General features: G+C 49.7%; 1 protein-coding gene across 1 annotated transcript in view; it reads right to left on the bottom strand.

The window, feature by feature from the left end:
- ABTB3 (ankyrin repeat and BTB domain containing 3) overlaps positions 1-19,869 on the bottom strand; it is a 258,580-nt gene that overhangs the window by 237,193 nt on the left and 1,518 nt on the right. Inside the window, 1 exon segment of the mRNA XM_008144713.3 lies at positions 19,703-19,869. Coding sequence (XP_008142935.2) covers positions 19,703-19,869 — 167 coding nt within the window.

Here is a 19,869-nt window from a genome sequence, read left to right as displayed (position 1 = left end):
TGCCTCTTGATCCTGGGAGACTTCTCTGACCCTCTCCCCACCCCCACCCCATTAGCGAGCCTGTTACTCCGGCTCTGGGCTCCTCTCTCAGCTTGCTGGTGCTGTCTTTGTTGTGGTTATTTCCCAAATTATGACTTACTACATGGCACCTCCTCGTGCCCTCAGTGGCAGACTGTATTTTACCGAAGATGGCTGCAACCATCTCTCCCAGCGCAATGTGCCCTTGCTCCTCTGCGGTGTGACCGTGCCACGTCCCCATCAGGCGTGGAACTCTTCCTGCTCCCTTGAGAGTGAGTTGTGCATTGTGCTCTGTGCCTGGTGACCACTTGGGCCAGTGGCAGAAGTGCCGCTGTGCCAGTTTTGGACGTCGCTGCAACTGACCTGGGAGATTCTCCTTTCTGCCTCTCGAAAGCCAGACACCACGGAAGGAGGACAAGCACCCTGAGACCTCCACGCCGCAGGAAGCCCAAAGCATGTGGAGACGAAATGCTATGAGGACAGAATGGGTGGAAAGGCATCATGGTGCCAAACACATGAGCAAGGAAGCCATGGTGGGAGCAGATCCTCCAGCCCCCGCCCCCCGAGAGGCATGCGTCAGAGGTGAACTGCCTGGCCAGGCCCTTCCCAGGTTCCTGATGCACAAAATTGGGGGGGGAAGGTTGCTTTAAGCCACTTACATTTTGGTTAGTTTGTTATGCAACAATAGTTCATGGAAACGTCCTTGAAGGCAGGAACTCCATCTTATTTTTTTTTTAAATGTTTTTATTGATTTTTAGAGAGAAAGGAAGAGAGAGGGGTAGAGAGATAGAAACATTGATGAGAGAGGAACATCATTGGCTGCCTCCTGCACGGCCCCCTACTGGGGATCGAGCCCGCAACCTGGGCATGTGCCCTGACCAGGAATCGAACCTGTGACCTCCTGATTCCTGGGTTGACACTCAACCACTGAGTATACCAGCTGGGCTTTTTCAACTTTCTCTCTCCTAGCCTAGAATTGGGTGAGGCTCATAGTCAGCTTGATAAAATTGAGCTGACTGATTGAACTGGCTCAGACTGATTAAATTTTCCCCAAGGCAGGAGGACGACGTCTGTAAATAAAGCCAAATGTCCTCAGCGATCAGCCAAAGCTACTACCTGGCCCGTGTGAAAAATGGATGGGTCAAGTTTACATGGGGATTTACAGAATATTATATACTGCTCTAAACAAAAGACTTTTATAGGGGTGAAATAAAAGTGCAATTACCGTCAGTACATTTTAGGACTATTGCCAGTTATGACAGTCACTGTAAATACATTGCATAAAAGTACCCCATTTTTGTGTCTGGTACTAGGAAGCCCTGATAAATGTCTTCATTCCCTGCAGGATGGAGATATGACCCTATAGCCTTGGGAATTTACTCCCGGGTACCCAGAAGCAGGGTCTGGCAAGCCTAGGTCTCTCTGTCTCCAATAAAAATTGCACTTACTTCTCATTGGCTAAAAATTAGGAGCAGTCTCAATTTGAAGGGCTTCCTGTCATGTATTATTTCCAGTAGCTGAGAGATGGGGCTAAGTGGGCCATCATAAAAGTCATTCTCTGGCCTGGGGCGCTCCCCTCCCATGGACCCCCCAACTTCCCTCAGTGGGGGTGCTTTCACAAAGTCCTCTCAATTTAGCCCCATCCAAGTCCAGACCTTCCATTTTCCCTGAAATCAAAAACTCAGAATCTAAGGGACCTCAGGGCCACCTACACCAGGCCCTGGTAGAAATCCCTGCTCAAGAGCACAGGCCCTTTTCAACCAGACTCTCAAGGTGTACACAGCAGCCAGGTGAAAGCAGCATTAAGTCCATCTCAGCAGCCCCAGGTGTGAGTTCCAATTTGGCTAATTATAGAAGACTAGAGGCCCGATGCACGAAGATTCGTGCAAGAATGGGCCTTCCTTCCCCTGGCTGCCAGCACAGCCTTTGCTCCAGCCCGGAGCTGCCTTTCTGCCTTCCCACGCTGCCCAGAAGCCCGGAGTGGCTGGGGCAGTCGGTGTCTGTGTATGCAAATTAATCCGCCATCTTTGTTGGGTTAATTTGCATACTCACTCTTGATTGGCTAGTGGGCGTCGCGAAGGTACGGTCAATTTGTATCTTTCTCTTTTATTAGTGTAGATGGGACCTTAGACAAAGTCATGTCACTTCGCTGGGCCTAACTGGGCCAAGGACGGCTCATACTTCAGGGGACTGCTGTGAAGACTGCATGAGATAGCGTCTTGTGAAACACTCAGAATGTATTACATGTTGACTCTAAGAACTGTTCTAGTTGAACAGACGGCAGAGGCCAGCAGTGGGTGAGGCATCTCTAGCTCACCCTTCATTTGCTTCTACCCATGGTTCAACCCCGAGTCTATGGTAATTCACAAACAAGACACTTCACACTCATCCCTAAACACTAAAACCCTGAAAATAGTAACCAAAGTGGGTAAAGGAACTCTCTTTCCCAGCAGAGAGGACCTTGTGAGCAACGGCAAAAGCAAGGGTGTTCCAGCTAAAGCTTATTGGTGAGCGACCAGGCTGAAAAACCACTGTCTTCCTTTGGAAATAAACATGGTCAGACCATAAATTGAGGTGGGGTGCTTTCTGGTCCCAGACTAAGTTCTTTTCGAGTCCCTTTACCCACTAGAGTGATTTTAAAAGCCAATCAGTCCTTTTTAAAAATTAGAATTCAGTTTTCTTAAACTGATCAGGTTGTTGAAACCTACAGAAATAGTACATTAAATCTGTGCTGCAGCTCAAAGTGTCATGGAATCAAGACTATGCTCATTATCAAGTACTGGGGACAATGACTGTAATACAGAGGGCATGGCCTAGCTCCACCTTTGCTTTAGCAAATCCTTATCTAGAACACCTGGACCATTCTCAGGGCTAAAGGATGAGCAGGCCATGACAAGAGCACTGGCCATTACTCCTTTATGAGGCCAATTACAATTCAGTGACTTTGGAGGCTCAGGGCAAGTCATTGAAAATACACTTACTTGTCTGAGGAGGAGGTCTCGGAGAAACCTGACCTCTAAAGTTCTAGAATTTACTGGCAGAAAATTGCAAAACGTGGACTAGAAATATCTGTTGCCTTCTTTGATAGGCACCTACTCAACCTGAAATACAATAGGTGCCATTAACCAGCTACAACAGGCACTGCTGGCTGCCAACCCAATCAATATCCCTTCCTGCCCTCTTATTAAAAGAACTCTGACTGGGTAATGGTGGTAGGAAAAGTATATCCAGCTAAAGAAATAAATTTCTGCCCTAACTGGTTTGGCTCAGTGGATGGAGCATCGGCCTGCGGACTGAAGGGTCCCAGGTTCGATTCTGGTCAAGGGCATGTACCTTGGTTGTGGGCACATCCCCAGTAGGAGGTGTGCAGGAGGCAGCTGATCGATGTTTCTCTCTCATCGATGTTTCTAACTCTCTATCCTTCTCCCTTCCTCTCTGTAAAAAATATCAATAAAAAATATACTAAGAAAGAAAGAAAGAAAGAAAGAAAGAAAGAAAGAAAGAAAGAAAGAAATAAATTTCTTAGCCTCCCTTGGAGAAATGGTGTTTTGGCCCAAGAGATATGTATAGAATTATTGGGTAGGGCATCAGTGCAGCTTCTTAAAAGAAGGGCTGATTCCACTGGCAGGCACCCTGTCCCCCCACCCTTGGTCATTCTTCATCCTGCTTAAAATGTAGAAGTGAGGACTGGAGCTGTCACAGCCATGCTGGGACCAAGAGGGTACCGTGAGAATGCAAACCATGTGCTAAAGGTGGCAGGGCAGAAAGACAAAAGGAGCCTAGATGTTGTAGAACCACATTCCTGACCTTGGACTTCCTGCCTGCCTTGGACTGTTACAGGAGAGAAAATCAACTCCCTGCCTGTTTAAGCCACTGTTAGTTTGGTCTCTGATACTAGCTGCCAAATGCATGCTGAAATCAGAGTGGCGAATTAAAATCAAGTGTTCTGATTGATCAAGGATGACACATTCACCTCTGGCCACCTGTAGCAATCAGAACGCTTTAACTGAATACATGGGTTTGTGCTTTAATTTGGGGGAGAACTGATCAAGTGATAGACAGGAAAAGAGACAAAAGAACTGGAAGATCCAGATTGTGTCTTCAAAGGGCTTATGGTATAAGGGAGAGGCAGGTCACAGCCATAGCAAAAGGTTTCCAACAAAAGGATCTTGTGGTCTACAGCTGAAGCATTTCAGACGGCTAGACAATGCTGAGGGATTTCAAAGAAGGGAAAAATCTGCTTGTTCTGGGGCCACCCACCCCGGGAAGGGTGCTGGGCTTGATACGGAGCAGCAGAGAGGAGCAGAGGAAAGGAGCCATTCCAGGTGGACAAGAGCCTGAGCAGGAGCTTAGAATGAGGAATGAACGTGTTCAGGGGAGTGTGAAAGGCTACAGAGGTCCCACTGAGGCACAACTAGGAGGTGCTACGTTGAGGAGCTTGGACTTGACCCTGCAGCCAGTGGGGAAATAATACTATCAGAGTGCGGCGGATCAGAGCGTCGGGAGGGATGGGCTGGGGTGAGGAGAGGGTGGAGAACATGACTAAGGTGAGGGTCCAGTAAGGAGACTGGCTGTGGGACATTCTGAGTGGAGATGGAGTTTGGTGGCTCTGCCCAACGTGGCAGATGGAATGACAGTGTCCATGGCCCTTACAGCTGAGGGTCACTCTGGACAGCCAGTGGGACACAGCAAGTCGACTACACGTCCACCCTCCTCACCCGCTGCAGGCAGGCTCCTCGGATGGCAGCTTCCACAGTCAGATTCCTTCCTCCCTGCAAAGCGAAGTAAGGAGGGGGAGCCTGGCATCCACATGCAGAGAAGGATGCGAGCCCACGCCAACGACGGCTCCGGGTTCCAGACACAAGGTCGTGATGACTTGGCATGGAAGGGACCTCACCTGTCATCATGAAGTCACAGAGTTCTAGCATAGCACGGGCTCCTGGAAGCCTCCTCAGGGGGAAGCTCACCCACTGAATTTCAAACTGGGTTCCATACGGTAGTGGGTGCTTTTCCATGTTTCATACATGGGGGTTCCCAGAAAGGCTGCATGCCGATCTAAAGGGTCCCCACCAAGCTGAAAACCATCCACAACCCAACTCCTTCCTCCCTCAACGGACAGATCAAGAAACAGAAGCCCACCGAACCCTGCCCTCCCTTTCTTGTAAGTCCCATGGATCCTTGTCATCAAATCGCTTGGTCAACGATTACATTTCCTGGACAGCCTCACAGGTTGGGGGTCCAGTGGTCCAACTGCTGTACCCCCAGTTCCTGGCACAAAACCTGCCACCAGGTAGGTGTTTAACCTAATTACTAAGCGGAGCCAGAAGGAAGGGGGATAAAGGTGGCTTTCAGCGAGGCAGTGGCACAGCCACGGTTCCTCATCCTGGGCCACGCCTGCCGCTCCGTGTGGCCCCGTTATTGCAGGAGACCGAGTTCAGGCGTGTGGTGACAGGACATCCTTGGCTCCTCTGCCCAGCGTTCCCAGCCACCTGTGGCAGGGCTTGGGGTCTGTCTCCGCCACCCTCACAGCCCACATCATCCTGGGTTTGAGTAATGGTGCGACCTCCTCAAGGGCACCAACGGCATCACAGTCATCGCTGTCTCGCCAGCACCCAGCCGGGCCAAGGACAGACGCACGGCTCTGCCTTTCTGCTTCTCTTCACCAACTTCCTGATTTTTAAAAAAACACTCGGCGCATCTTTGCAAACGCAGCTGGGCGCAGGCCGACCGTGAAGTGGCGGAGCCGGAGAAGGGCTCCATCTGGGAAGTCTCTGGTGACTCTCCCGGGCGTGGTGTTTTTTGGCCTGCTGCTCATTTTTCCCCTTTTCTCTAAAATGCGAAGGTCGGCCACTTCATCAGCCCCCCAGGGCCTCACTGATGCTCCCTGTAGCTGCAGGACCGGTGAACTGTATAAACACGGAACCGCATGGCGGGCACCAGCTGTGGCTTCATTCCACATCTCTGAGCCCAAGCCCCGTAGAACCAAACTTACTGTCCAGACTCGGACACCACATGGCACCATCCACCGGAAGCAGGGAGAGGCAGGGGAAGACTCGCAGTTTGGTTTAGTATTAGATTCTAATGATCTCAATGACTGCATAGCATGGGTGAGCGTGTGAGTGTGAATGTGTGTGTGTGTGTGTGTGTGTGTGTGTGTACACACACGTGAGCAATGCCTCAGTTGGACGGTGAAACTGCCAGAGTAACCTTTCTGAGGCCAATCTCAACGAGGACCATTTTTTTCCATGAGGTAACTCGGTTTCGGGGCCTCTTCCTGAGCCTACAAAAATACCTGCTGCCTTGAAAGTGAAAACGATCAGTTCCAACACATGAAAAGAAAGCAGGAAAGCCATAATTAATTCCCGTGTGATTAAGTGGCTAAGACCCGTAACATGAAGTCAACCTCACGAATTGCATTTGGCTCCCTGGATTTTTCTCAGTTTGCAAGAATTCCTGAGGACATATGATGATGGCAGAGAAATCAGAGCCCACAGAAAATCAGGAAGGATATATACACAGCAAAACAGTTACACACTTTTTCCAGCCATCATATGCATTTAATGGGGATGGGAGGCTAGAGTGTAGGAAGACATTAAAACTACCTACATGACAGTCTAAAAATTTTTAGCTATGGAAACTCAACCTAAACTTAGAAGCTATGGCAAATGTCTAGTTTCTGACAATTTTGCTGAGCCCATGTAGGCGTTCATGTGTGTACACGCATGCACGCGCACACACACCACGCACCACCAGGCTGCCTGTTTGCCAGCAATCCTGCAGTTAACAAATACTTCCCCGGCTTGTTCCAAATGAAAACAAACTGAAGCCGTCTTTGCTATACGATGCACAATCAATAACCTCCTACCTCCCCTTTCATAGAAAACTCATTTTACTTTAAGGAAACATGATGAATGAATAAGATCTATAACAGACACCCCGTGAACAGAATGTCTAAGGGTTTCTGGTTGTGACCGTCTTCTCAATGGAAAACTTCTGGCATGTTGAAAACAAGAAAGGTCGCAAACCTGGGTGGGAGCCTGTCTCCCACTGGACACACCTCATCTTTCTACACCCCACCCGGTGCAACATGGGGGGACCTCTTTTGTGTGGGAACAGGATGCATTTTACAGCTGAGCTGAGGCACATGGGGCTTCGTGAGCCTCTGCGCTGGTGTTTTCCTTCAGAAAGAGCTTGCTCAGGTCAGGCCAGATGCCTCTAGAAAGTTCCATGGGGGTGGGGGTTGGGGAGACACACTCCAGCAAGAATGGAGGTCCATTCTTTTGGGCCAGTGGGGAGATGGCTAAGGGGCCACCTGTGTTCTGCAGAGCCCAGCAGAAGCTCCCAGGATCCTCCTCTCACAGTGCCCCCTCTCCTTTCTAATGGATGTTCATGGACGTCCTGGCCTTCGCGTATCAGCAACTGAACCCATACCTTAATGCTCTGGGGGGCCCACAGGAGCCTCTTCCCCTCCCAAGGCTAACGTTAGAAGAGTGGGGGTCAGCAGGCTCAAGGTTCTAACCAAAGGCTGGGGGCCAAAAGCTGGGGTAACCTCCACGTCCTGATCGGTCTTCAGGTCGGACCCCATGTGCTCTGTTCCTGTCCCTGCGATACTCAAGCCAGGTTCCCAAAAGACATGAGCCACACCGATGCGCAAAGAGTGGCATCAGGAAGCACAGAAAGTCAAGCAGATGCCCCGTGCTGCCACTACTTGGTGACCTCAGGCAAGGAACTCCACCTCCCCTCCCTCCCTCAGCTTCATCTTCTGCAAAATTAGCATACGCATACCTACTACCCACCTACCACACAGGGCTGTAAGGAATACTAATAGCAATGGTTGATGAGACTTTGTAAACTGCGCAAGTCTAAAGAACGAATAATAAATAACAAGGCATTGTGGGTTCAAAATCACAGTCAGTGAGGCCTCAAAAACAGTAAGCATCTCCTCCTGCCTTCCCGTGGCCCCTTGCTTCAGTTCCACTCAATTGGCAGGTGAGTTTGTCCCCTGGGGAAGGGGGAAGAAGAGGCCAACCTGAGTTAGTCAATAGGAACATTAGGTTAAACCGGCTCAGATTAAGTATTCGAATCAATCAGTGTCATGCTGTTCTAGAGAAAAACAAATGGTGTTGGTCTTTCCAATCACAGAACTGGACTAGATGTTGGCAGTGGTGTGCGCTTTTCTTGCTATGCCAGGGCCTGGCACTGAGTAGACACTGAACTATTTCCCGAGTGAAGGACGGAGAAGGAGAGATGGAGAGACCATCAAAACCACAAACAATGAGTCAGAAAGGGGCAGATTGGACAAGGGGTTGCGTTATATTTACAGTTCCGCATTGCCGATCCGATTAAACTGACTGTTCCCCTAATAGCGGATTTCTCCTGCCACAGGCAGCCAACACGGTGAGTGGGACAGCCTGCTGATGACACACCAGGTGACCAGGGTAGGAACCCAGGCTCCTGTACCCCCACTGCAGGGCCTTGAGTGAGTCTTGTTAGCTTCTCGGGGTCAGTGTCCTAGGCTGTGGAGTGAAACTAACAAGACAGATCTCACTGGTGGGATTGGAGGGACTAAGCTGAGAGAATGTTGGAAAAGTGCTCAGCACAGATGCTAACACATGGCGGACCACAATGGACAGGACCAGGTGTTAATCACAACGAAGGAAAGAGAACAAAGCCTTGTTTCTTTCTTTCCAGGACAGTGTGGCATTGCACACACCAACCTAAGGATTCCGAGAACTGGGGTCCAGGCCCAGCCATGAAGTGAGGACTTTCCACTTTCAAAGTTCATCCGCCGGCAGCTGTGCGGCCCACACATGCATCCTCCTGGTTCTCAGGTGTCTGATTTGCAAAATTCGCGTAACACCCAGGCGGAAGGAAGCGAGGCTGCGCCAGGAGAATTGTGCAGGCTTCTCCCAGCTCTAAGATCCGAGGGGCCAGGCAGACAGCTTTCAAACTCTGAATTAGAGCGAGGGGCCGTCTCACAGGAAGAGAGTGGGTATAAAGGAATAATGAGCCGCCATTCCTTTCTGTTCTTCAAAGAGAAGCTAGCTTTGAAAAGGAGAGATTTTCAGGGCTGAGACTTTGGAAATACAGGGAAGACTCCCAGCCAGTTAGCAAATAGTTAGCACTGGGCTCTTGGTTTGCCTGTTAGTGAAGGTCCACTGATTCCTGGTTCGCTTCATAGGCCACACATGTGTATGCAGTGCCCACCACGGGCAGGCACTGTTCTAAGTGTTGGGGTGATAGTGGTGAATTAAACAGACCAATATCCCCGCTCGCAGGGAGTTTACTGTCTATGGCCACATGCATTTGCTGAAAAAATACATTTAAGTTCAGACTATGGGCCACAGGTGGCCCATAGAGATACAAAGATGACTAAGAAGCAGTCTGACCTATAAAGATGAACAGGTGCGTGGCCTATTCAGTATAACCTGAGGAGTGCTGCACTAGAGGTTCCAGAGGAGTGGAGAAGGAGACACCCAACAATAATAGCTGCCACACTAGGTGCTTATGTACATCGTGGTATTTTGTTTTATCCCCAAACACCCCTTATTGGTGGGCACTCTTACAGGCGAGGAAACTGAGGCTGAGAGAGAAGCACTTGCCCAAGGGGGCCCAGCCAGGGATGACCTTGGGATGTGAACCCTCGCTGCCTGACCTCAGGCCCTTGGTTAGATCGCACAATGTACCGACTCCTTTCCATAGCATCAACCAGACTAGACATCTGAGTGAGCCAGTAATTTACAGGACACGAGTCTCCATCCGGGATTAGGAATTCAGATCCTTTCTGTTTATGTAAAATTGGCATAGCCACAACACTACTTTGGAAAAATAAACATGTTTCTCTACTACAGTTTTAAACTGACCTATGAGAGCCGCAGGTGAATGTGCCAACTTGAGGAATGAAAGCAAGTGCTTGAGTGTCGGAGGTTGGGAAGTGTCTGGCTAGACAGGGTTATTTTTGGTTTGGAGATTGGTTTGATGGGTTGCACCTCTGCTCCCTTGTATCAGAAATGCCACCTGGGAAGTGAAGATGCTGCATTGAAGGGGAGATAAAAGGGACAGCTTTGCAACAGGAAAAAAATAAAAATAAAGCAGAATTGCCAATAATCAAATCATGAGGACGGGGAGAGGAGTCATCTTCAACTTCGAAGCATCTGGTATAAGATGGGGATGAAAATACCTAACTGGCCTTCCCCCAGTCACCCTCCCCCTTCGTGTCTGCTCTCCACACTGCAATCTACAATGAGCTTTTTAGGACACAAATCTGATCATATCATCTCCCTCCTTAAAACCTTTCAACGGCACTCCAGTGTCCTTGGGAAAAGACAAATTCCTTAATCTGGCAGATGCTTGGTCCAACTCTACCCACTCCCCTCACTTCATTCTCCCACTGTAGCCACACTGGCCATTCTCCTCATCAAGCTCTCTTCTGCCACAGGCCCTTTGCACATTCTGTTTGTATTCACAGAGCACTCTTCTATCTTTTCAGCCTCACTTCCTTAGCAATGAGCCATGCTTCAGCCTCACTTCCTTAGCAAAGCCTTCCCTTTCTGCTGACTACATCAAGAGCCTCCGTAGAGACTCCTACAACCCCATGCATCTCTCTTTTGTAGCAACTATCACAGGTGTGAAGTTACATCTGCATGATTATTTGATGAAAAAACAGGACGCAACCAGCCTGCAATCTCCATGAAGGTGGGGACCATGTTGCTTAACGTCTAACACAGTGCCTCTAGAGAAGGTCATGATGAATATAACAAAATCCAACAATGCCAACATTTATTAAGCAATTTCTACATGCCAGGCACTTCCCAACAACCCTATGAATTAGGTTTTATTATCACTCTCCTTTAACAAAGGGGGAGACTGAGTCACAGAGAGGTCAGGGAACTTGCCAAATGCTGGGTTTACACAGCTGGTAACTGGTCAAACCCTGGAAGTCTGGTTGCTGACAGACTGGCCGAAGCTTCTCACTCAACAATAAATGGAACAGAGTGCCTCCCTCCCCTGCTATCAACTGGACACAACAGGAATGAGAAAACAACGTTCATTGTGTTCAGCCTAAAGATGTTGGGGTTTATCTGATACAACAGCTAGTGTTACCCTAACTAATAAAGTAACTGGTGCCATAAGTGGGGTGCTTAAATATGTGGCATTGGCTTAGAAGTCAGATAGCGGGTCATTAAATCAGAGACTGGAGACCCGTCTTATGCGGCGGTAAAATTTTTGGTTAAACTATAAACCATGAAAACTTAGAAGGCAGAACTCTTGCCTACTGAGCCTGTAAGCTCCAAAGAAAGAGATTTGAAAAAAACATAATGGTAACAGAGTTTGCTGATTGTGCCTGGCTGAGTTTAGCATGGTATTCGAGAAAGAGAGGAACTCAGGCATGCATTAGCCAGTATGCAAGTAAAATTGGAAAGGGAGAGTGGAGAGGTGAAAAAGACAACGATTTCTAGACCCCAAGCAATCAGAAAAAAAAAGACTAAGGAGACTTTTAAGTGAAATACCAGACTCAGGGGATAAGCTTTCCACCTAAGCCTCATGGCCTCGAGGTAGCTGGCGTTAAGTCGAGAGAGAATGAGAGGCATGGAGTTAAGAAAGCGAAGAAATAATGCAGGCTTCAGAAAGGCCTAGGAAATAACTTTAGGTGTGGCTACTGGCACACTAGACATCACAGAGGAAGATTCCAGTTGTTGCGAGGACTGCATTGGCAAAATCCATAAGCCTGGACTTTAGGTCTTTTACGGTTACAGCATTAAAACTTGGGCCTCAAAAGTTCAAGGGCAGGAACTAGGTTACAAAAGATTTAGAGCCTCAAGGAGACCACAGTGATGGAGATCCATTTCAGGCGTGGTCAAGAAGAACAACGGACAAAGAAAACCCTCCCACTGGACAGAGCCCCGGGCATGGAGAACAAGGAACCAGGCACTTCCTCACGGAGGGCTTAAGCAAGGAACCTCACCCACTTCCAGCGCACACTGTGCTGCCCACACACGGTGCCTGCATGGCAAGATTTCATAACTATTAAGGGCCAGTGTCTTCCACTATTGTCTTTTCCCGCTGGGTTATCCTCCAATATGGTATAGGGGCACAGACAACGTGTCTCTTTAGGCTCATGTGTCCCTGGATCATGAGGAGCCATACTCCATCCAATAGATAGGACAGAGACCATCCAAAGATCCTGGACTTTAAGTTGGAAGCAGGGATTGGACAGAATGTGGAAAGGCAAACATGTGCTGTGTGTAAGAAGAAGAGTGCGTACAGATGTTTGGTGGCCAGGAAGCTGATGAAATAGCTGGCCAATGATACATGGGCACAATGATGAGGTCCCTTGCAGACTTAACCCACAATGACTTTTTTTTTTAATTAAATATTTATTGTTGAAAGCATTACATGTCCTACCCCCCCCCCCCCCGCCCCCAATGACCCCTTTTAGCCCCCACCCTCCCACCCTCCCACCCCCTTACCCCTGTCCCCTATCCCAGGCCTTCATCACCCTATTATCTGTGTTATGCATGGGTTATGCATAAATGCATACAAGTTCTTTGGTTGATCTCTTCCCACCTACCCACCCACCCCCTGACTTTAAGATTCTCCACACTTCTTCCTCCACTTGTTGGCTGAATGAATGTGCAAGGAAGACACTGAAGGTCGGGTGGTGACAATAAAAAGACAAACTCTCCATCAGTCTTGTTACCTAAATGACCCTCCTGCCTCCTCCCACTCTACCCCTCTGTGCCAATCTGAATAATAAATGACCTTCTAGTGTATTAAGCTCCTGAGATTTTGGGGTTGTCTTTTATAATAGCTAATGTAACTATAATGATTATAATATATACAGCTCTTAACACAGTGCCCGGCACATAATAAGCACTATACAAATGTAGTTATTATGATGATTATACCCATTTTACAGATGGGGAAACTGCAGGTTATGTTGTGAGCGACTCCAAAGTCGATTACTATTTTGGATTTACCCCAGATGATGATCAGGCCCATTTTCATAGGTGAGTGTGGTGCCTGGCTCAAGGTCACAAATAATAGCAGACCCAGAATTAGAGGCCTTCCTCTTACTCGAAGGCCTTCAGGAAGCTCGCCCCACCCCGGACTCTGGGTCTCCAGGTTCGTCCCCGCCTTGTTTTAATTGCTTGTTAATTCTCTTTATGTTTCAGGAAACACCCTATTTGCAAATGCTCCAGCACTGAACTGGCAAGTCCGTATAGAAAACCCAATAACTCTCCACTGACCCAAATTCCAAGTTTTAATTTACACTGAGCTGGTTAATTAAAAACCTGCTCTGTAAACACAGGCACTTGCCGTGACTGGCTCATGAGACAGCTTTTGCTGTCCTTTGTAAGGAGCCATGTGTCTTCTGTGACATTTTTGTCCGTCACAGCGACGATGCACCACAGAACAGCACACCCAGTCCTGGGCAGGACAGATGCCGAATAAGAATCTAGTGCCGGATCAGAATCTACGGGGCAACAGTGAAACAAAAGATCTGAAAATCACGCTACCCACCAAGCAAGTGTTGCCGAGACAAGGGCTCACGTTAATTAATGTTTATAAAGTGATCGGGGAATCCCTGAAATGAAAGAGACTATTCAAAATCCCCAAAGCATTATTATTATCATCAGCCCGAATAATCTGGTTTTTTTTAAGGAAGCCATTATTATTGAATACCTACTGTATGGCAGATGTATTCACATACTTGATCTGATTTAATACTTGTAATCACTCTATGTGGTAGGTTTGAGTTTTCTTCCTTTTTTTTTTTTTTTTTTTTTTTTGGCAATCCTCTCTGTGCCGATGAGAAAACCAAATTCAGCAAAATTAAGTCACTTTTTATAAAGTGGCAGAGCCAAACTCGGAGGCCAGAGCTTTCTGAGTGTCAAGGTCTCTCCCTTTCATCATGCCACAATGCCTCTTCCAGACTCTTTCTGCACCTAAAACCAAAGTTCATTCAAGGATGCCTAAGGCTTTTCTTTTTTTTTTTTGTACATCCTCTTTTTTACTGAAGTATATTTTGCAATACAGTGAAATGCACATATCTAAAATTTACAAGGCAATCCATTTGGACAAAAGCATATACCTCTGAACCCACACCCCTATTAACAGAAGGGGCATTTCTAATACCTCAGAAAGGTCCCTGGTGCCCCTTCATTAATAATGCCTTTAAAAAAAATACAATAAATAAAAATGAGATACTTTCTGCACCACCAGCATGGTTCAGTGGTTCAGTGTCAACGTACAAACCAGGAAGTCAAGTTTTCATTCCAGGTCAAGGCACATGCCCAGGTTGCAGGCTCCATCCCCAGTGGGGGGCGTGCAGGAGGCAACCAATCAATGATTCTCTCTCATCATTGATGTTTCTATCTCTCTCTCCTTCTCCCTTCCTTTCTGAAATCAATAATAAAAAAATATATTTTTTTAAAAAATGAGCTACTTTCATTTGACCCAAACCATCTTTTTGTAACTTAGGCAGCGGTGATGTGCCCATGGAGTCAATCCCTGAGGTGGGAACACTGAATTATTTGATGCTGGAATTATTGGGAAGGGGGATCCAGTTAAAAATTCTGCACGCTGCTGGCTCTATCCACACTGAACACATTGGGACCAGTTAATCTGGATGACACAGAAGAGACACGATTGTGCCTGGATTTTGGCCTCTGCCATGTGTTAGGCACCAGACTGGAATACCCTTATATATATAATCTTATTTGGTCCTCATAATTATTACTTTCATTTTACAGCTGAGAACTCTGGAGCTCAGAGGGGTTAGAACACATACCTGAGAACACACAGCTAGAAAATGGCAGCCTTAAAATTCAAATCCAGAAGGTCTGACTTCAGAAGCCTTTACAGATGCTGATGGGCAAATTTTAAATCCCAAAGATTTAATGGGCCGGTTATATTCATTCACCAAACAGTACTCAGCATCTACAAAGTGCTAGGTGTTGTGCTGGGTGATATGGAAGGAGAAACAAAGACCAAAGATGATAAGACACAGCTTCCAGTGGAAGTGCCAAGGTATGATGGGGAAACACTAAAAACAGGGTCCGGATTCTTAAGGAATGGGGGGAGGGTGTGAAAGGGCCAGGTATAGGGAGTGGGGGAGGGGTTTCTCAAGGAAGGCCTCACAGAGATGCCAGAAAGATCATTCCTGAGCCAAGACTTCAGGGCTGAGTGGGAACTGGCCTGCTCAGAAGGGGTTTACCAGGTAACATGACTGGCGCCCACACCAGCATGGGGAGACAGTCTGTCAGCTCCTTGTTTAGCTTTAACAAAATCAACCAAGCCAAATTTCAAAAAGCCCAGAGAAATGCAATGCTCCCTGGGGGCCTCAGCTCTTCCAAACAGCTAAAAATCAACATTAAAAAAACAAGTTCTAGCCGAGGCCGGTTTGGCTCAGTGGATGGAGCGTCGGCCTGTGGACTGGGGGGTCCCAGGTTCGATTCCGGTCAGGGGCATGTGCCTTGGTTGCGGGCACATCCCCAGTAGTGGTTGTGCAGAAGGCAGCTGATCGATGTTTCTCTATCATCGATGTTTCTGACTCTCATCCCTCTCTCTTCCTCTCTGTAAAATATCAATAAAAAATATTTAAAAAAACACACCCAAGTTCTAAAGAGTAAAATAATCGCCACAAACTTCATGCCCATGATGTTTTGAGAGTGACCAAGCCCTCATTTAGAGCCAAGTACCTTTTATTTTCTGAGTTGATTTCCACATGACCAGTTGCATGACTCCTCAGGCCTTGGCAGCAAATTCGAAGGGTGGACAGGTGCAGAGATGGCAGGAAGAAGAGGCAGCCAAGGTAGAAAAAAAACAAAGAGAGACTTGGAAAGATGAGTCAAGAAACTAAAAAATTCGCCCCAGCCAGTTTGGTTCAGTGGATAGAGCATCGGCCTGAGGACTGAAGGGTCCCAGGTTGGATTCTGGCCAAGGGTGCATGCCCAGGTTGCAGGCTTGATCCCAGAGGGGCGTGTGCAGGAGGCGGCCGATCAATGATTCTCTCTCATCACTGATGTTTCTCTCTCTCTCTTTCCCTCTGAAATCAATAAAAATATATTTTTTTAAAAAAAAGAAGCTAAAAAATTCAATAGTTTCTTTCAGGACCTCATTGTACAATATCGTACCATAGCTTGCTCAACTCAACAGGCATCTAATAAGCTCCAACTGTGTACCAGGCCCTCCCTCAGGCTTGGCAGGGGATGTGAAAACGTAAAATCCGGCACTGTCCAGTTCAGTGTGGTAGGAACAAATGTGTATAAATTGAGGAAGAATGTCAGGGTGTGAAGGGTCTCTTCAGCTGTCTGTGTAATAAAGGGCAGGAAGCGCTGCCTGAAGACAGGGAAGTCATTTGTCCCTAAAGAGCAAGACACTAGAGGAAGATACTTAAGTTCCCCGTGCCTCAGTTTCCTCTTGTGTATAATGGGGATATAGCAGTACCCTTTCAAAGCAACGTTGAACATTAGATGGGTTGACGTACAGAGTAGTGTAGGATGCCTCTAAGTTGTCATGCCTGTTAGTTGTCAGTCCTTAGATTTGGTCATTGCTCAATGAATATTGCTGAACAAATGAATTCACACAAGAATGGGTCAGTGATGCTCCTGAGTCAAAGGGGAAAAAAAATTATGTAAGGCATTGAGCTCTTTCGTAAGCCTTGCAGACCATGGAAAGACTGCCGTGCAAACAGTTTAAGAAATAGGTGTGATGTTTAAGGTATGTTTCAGACACCAAAGAAATTAATCACTCGTTCCTTCACTTTTCTGCATAGACGGCCTGCCATGTTAAACAAGCCCGGAAGAGAGACGAAGCGATCACCATGGAATTAGAGTATATCTCGTCCTAAGAGGTGGCTGCAGGGGCCCTGAACCCCAGGAGTTAAGCTCTGTGGGAAACGCTGTGATGACAGCAAACCCCAACCACCACACACTCACCCTGCCCAAAACCAGCGCGGTGGCCTTCTCCTTCCTCAAACTATACTTACTCCCAAAAGGATAAACACAAACATTGCCTTTAAAAGATGTTCAGGATCATAAAAGTAAAACCAGCTTGAAAACATAGGCTGCGAGCACAAACAGATGCAGATGCAAGAGGACCTGGGGTGTCTTACAGATCTCCACCCTTATGTTACAGACTAGTAGCCCGTTTGCACGAAGATTCGTGCAATAGACCTTCATTCACCTGGCTGCCTGCACCAGTTTTCTGCCGGCACCGGGGACCCAGGCCTTGGCTGTGGCCACCGCCTTCTGCCTTCTTTTAGGGTCCGGGCTTGGCCCTGGGCGGTGGCCTTGGGCTCGGCTGCACCCAGCGTCCCTGCTACCCGATCTCAGGAGCGAGCCGACCCCCAGGTCGGCTTGCTCCTGCGATCGGAGCAGGCACCCCGCTGGCGCCCAAGGCCGGGAAAGCCTCCGCCAGCTTTCCCGGCCTTGGGCTCCGCCGCACCCCAGCGTCCCTGCGATCGGAGCAGGCACCCCGCTGGCTCCCAAGGCCGGGGCGGCTTTCCCAGCCTTGGGCTCCGCCGCACCCCAGCGTCCCTGCAACAGTTTCCTGGTGGGCGTGGTTGATGAGCGTGGCTTGGTTGGTGGGCGTGGCTTGGGCATAGCGAAGGTGCGGTCAATTTGCATATTTGTCTATTATAAGGTAAGATGTGGAGACTGAGGCCAGGAGAAGGAAAGTGAGTCACCAAAGTCGTCATTTCCAGAGAAGGGCAGACAGGGGTGGAGCAGGGGGCTCGGATTCCCAAACTGGAGCCCTCTAAGGGGACTGCTTCTTCCGGCCAAAGGAAACCTTGAGGGGGAAAAGAAGAGGCGGTTCCAACTCCAGCAGGGGATAAGGACTGGGATGAGAAGGGGTTGTGTGTATGGGGGGGTGGGGGGGGCAGTAAAGAGTAAAGAATGATGGTGATGGGGGAGCTAAGAACAAGGCCGATGAGCACACGCAGTGGAAAGAAATGTCAGCCCCTCTGCGCTTTTCGCGGGGCTAGGGTTCCAAACAAGGAACAACCCAGTCCCATCCAAGCGCCTGGGGTTTGCAGGTGTATCCAACCCCTTCTACACAAACACACGCAAAGGCCAATGCCTTCTCCCAGGTGTTGCCATCTCGGTCAGAATTTCTCCTGGGTGGCTGGGTGGGTGGGGAGGGAAAGCCTCGGAGATACCCTCTCTTTAGGGTAGCGCCCTCGGCTGGCAGCGGAGGGGGAAGAGCTCGGGCCAAGAGTCTACCAGATCGACGCGGAAGTAGCGACCCCGCCCTCCCCACCCCCCAACACCACCCGAACCACACACAGCCGCTAGGCTCCTTCCTTCCCCTCCCCCTACGGCGATCAAAGCCAGGTGAAGGGACTGAGAGCTGGAGGATGGTTCCTCTGGGAGCCTCCGGCCCCGCGCGCCTGCTCGCCCCTGCGCGCACTCACAGGCACACCTAACACACACACGCACTGCCGCGCACACGCTCGCGCGCATGGAGAGATTCACAAACACGCACGCACTCACATGCACGCGTCTGGTACCCCCAGAGACCCGGCCGCGCCCGCCCCACCTCTCCTCCAGCCCCCGGGAAACGGACAGGCAGCAACATGAATGAAATCGGCCCAGAAAGACTGCATTTCAGCTCCAACCACGCAACCTCCGGCCAAACCGCCGAATATAAAACAAAGTTTTATTTCGCTTTTAGACTCTCCAGTTACGCTTCTACCATTTCCTGTGGAAAAATGGAAGCTTTGAAGTGTCTAGCGCGGCTTTCACAGACGGGGAGGACCGCCAGCTCGAGCTCTTGAAAACAAGAGCCCCTCCCCCAGCCCCACCCCCTCCGCCGCCAGAGCTGCGGGTTCCATCCCACCCAGCCCCTGCCTCCAAAACAGGGGGATGCGGGAAGAATGGCAGAACCTGCTGGAAACGACGCCCTACACTGACACCCCCCTCCAGAACCCCGCCCCCCCCCCCCCTCCCGTCCTGCCCGGGTCCCTGGTGGTGCTCCTTAAGTCAAGTGGCAACGGCTGCAGCTCCTGCCACAGGGCTCCCAAAACGGCACGGGCTGGGAGGTCGAAATTGGGGAGGGGTGTCCATGCGCAGCACCCACCAGCTGGGCGCTCTGGCCCTCAAAAACTGCCCCGGAAAAAACTTGGGACCATTAAGTCTTCCCGCCGCACCTTCTCCCCACACACCCCTCTCCCCTGCGGTCTCAGCGACTAGCGAGCTGAGCTCTCAGGGGCCCTGACTGCCCCAAGGGTGCGGGGAAGTATGGGAACCGGGTGGCGGAGGAAAGAAGCTCCCTCCCCCCCACTCCCCACCCCCGACACCCCCCGCGAATTCAGGGAGACAAACTCGTGGGCTTGAGAATTTGGCATCTTCAAGGTCAAAAAAACAAGGCTCGGGCAGAAATGCGGACTACGCGCACACGATCGCAAACCTGCCCCCTAACAGGGTGTCGGGTGCTTCTCCAGGCAGCAGGCAGCCCCGCCCGGCCCCGCAGTGTGGGCGGAACCGCGCGCTCCCAGACCTGGGACCTCAGGAGCCTGAGCCCAGGAGTGAACCAACAGGCGGGGTCCCGCCACCTCCAGCTCGGCGGTCCCCTCCGAGGGACGGCCGCGGGCGGCTGGAACGACGCGGGAGGGGGGCGCGAGGCCAACTTGCCACGAGAGTTGGCCGTGTTGAGCAGCGCTCGCGTGGCCACTTACCGCTGGCGTTCTTCCCGCAGATGAGGTGCTGGTAAGGCTGCAGGAGCCCCCAGATCTCGGAGTCGTTGTTGACCGTGTGCTCCAGCGTCTCCATGGTGAACTTGGGCGCCTCGTGGAGTGCGTGGTGGTGATGGTGGTGGTGGTTGGCCGCGGCGGCCGGCGGGGGG

The sequence above is a fragment of the Eptesicus fuscus genome, chromosome 7 (assembly GCF_027574615.1).
Source record: "Eptesicus fuscus isolate TK198812 chromosome 7, DD_ASM_mEF_20220401, whole genome shotgun sequence".
Lineage (NCBI taxonomy): Eukaryota > Metazoa > Chordata > Mammalia > Chiroptera > Vespertilionidae > Eptesicus > Eptesicus fuscus.
This window is presented reverse-complemented; position numbering and strand designations above follow the sequence as displayed.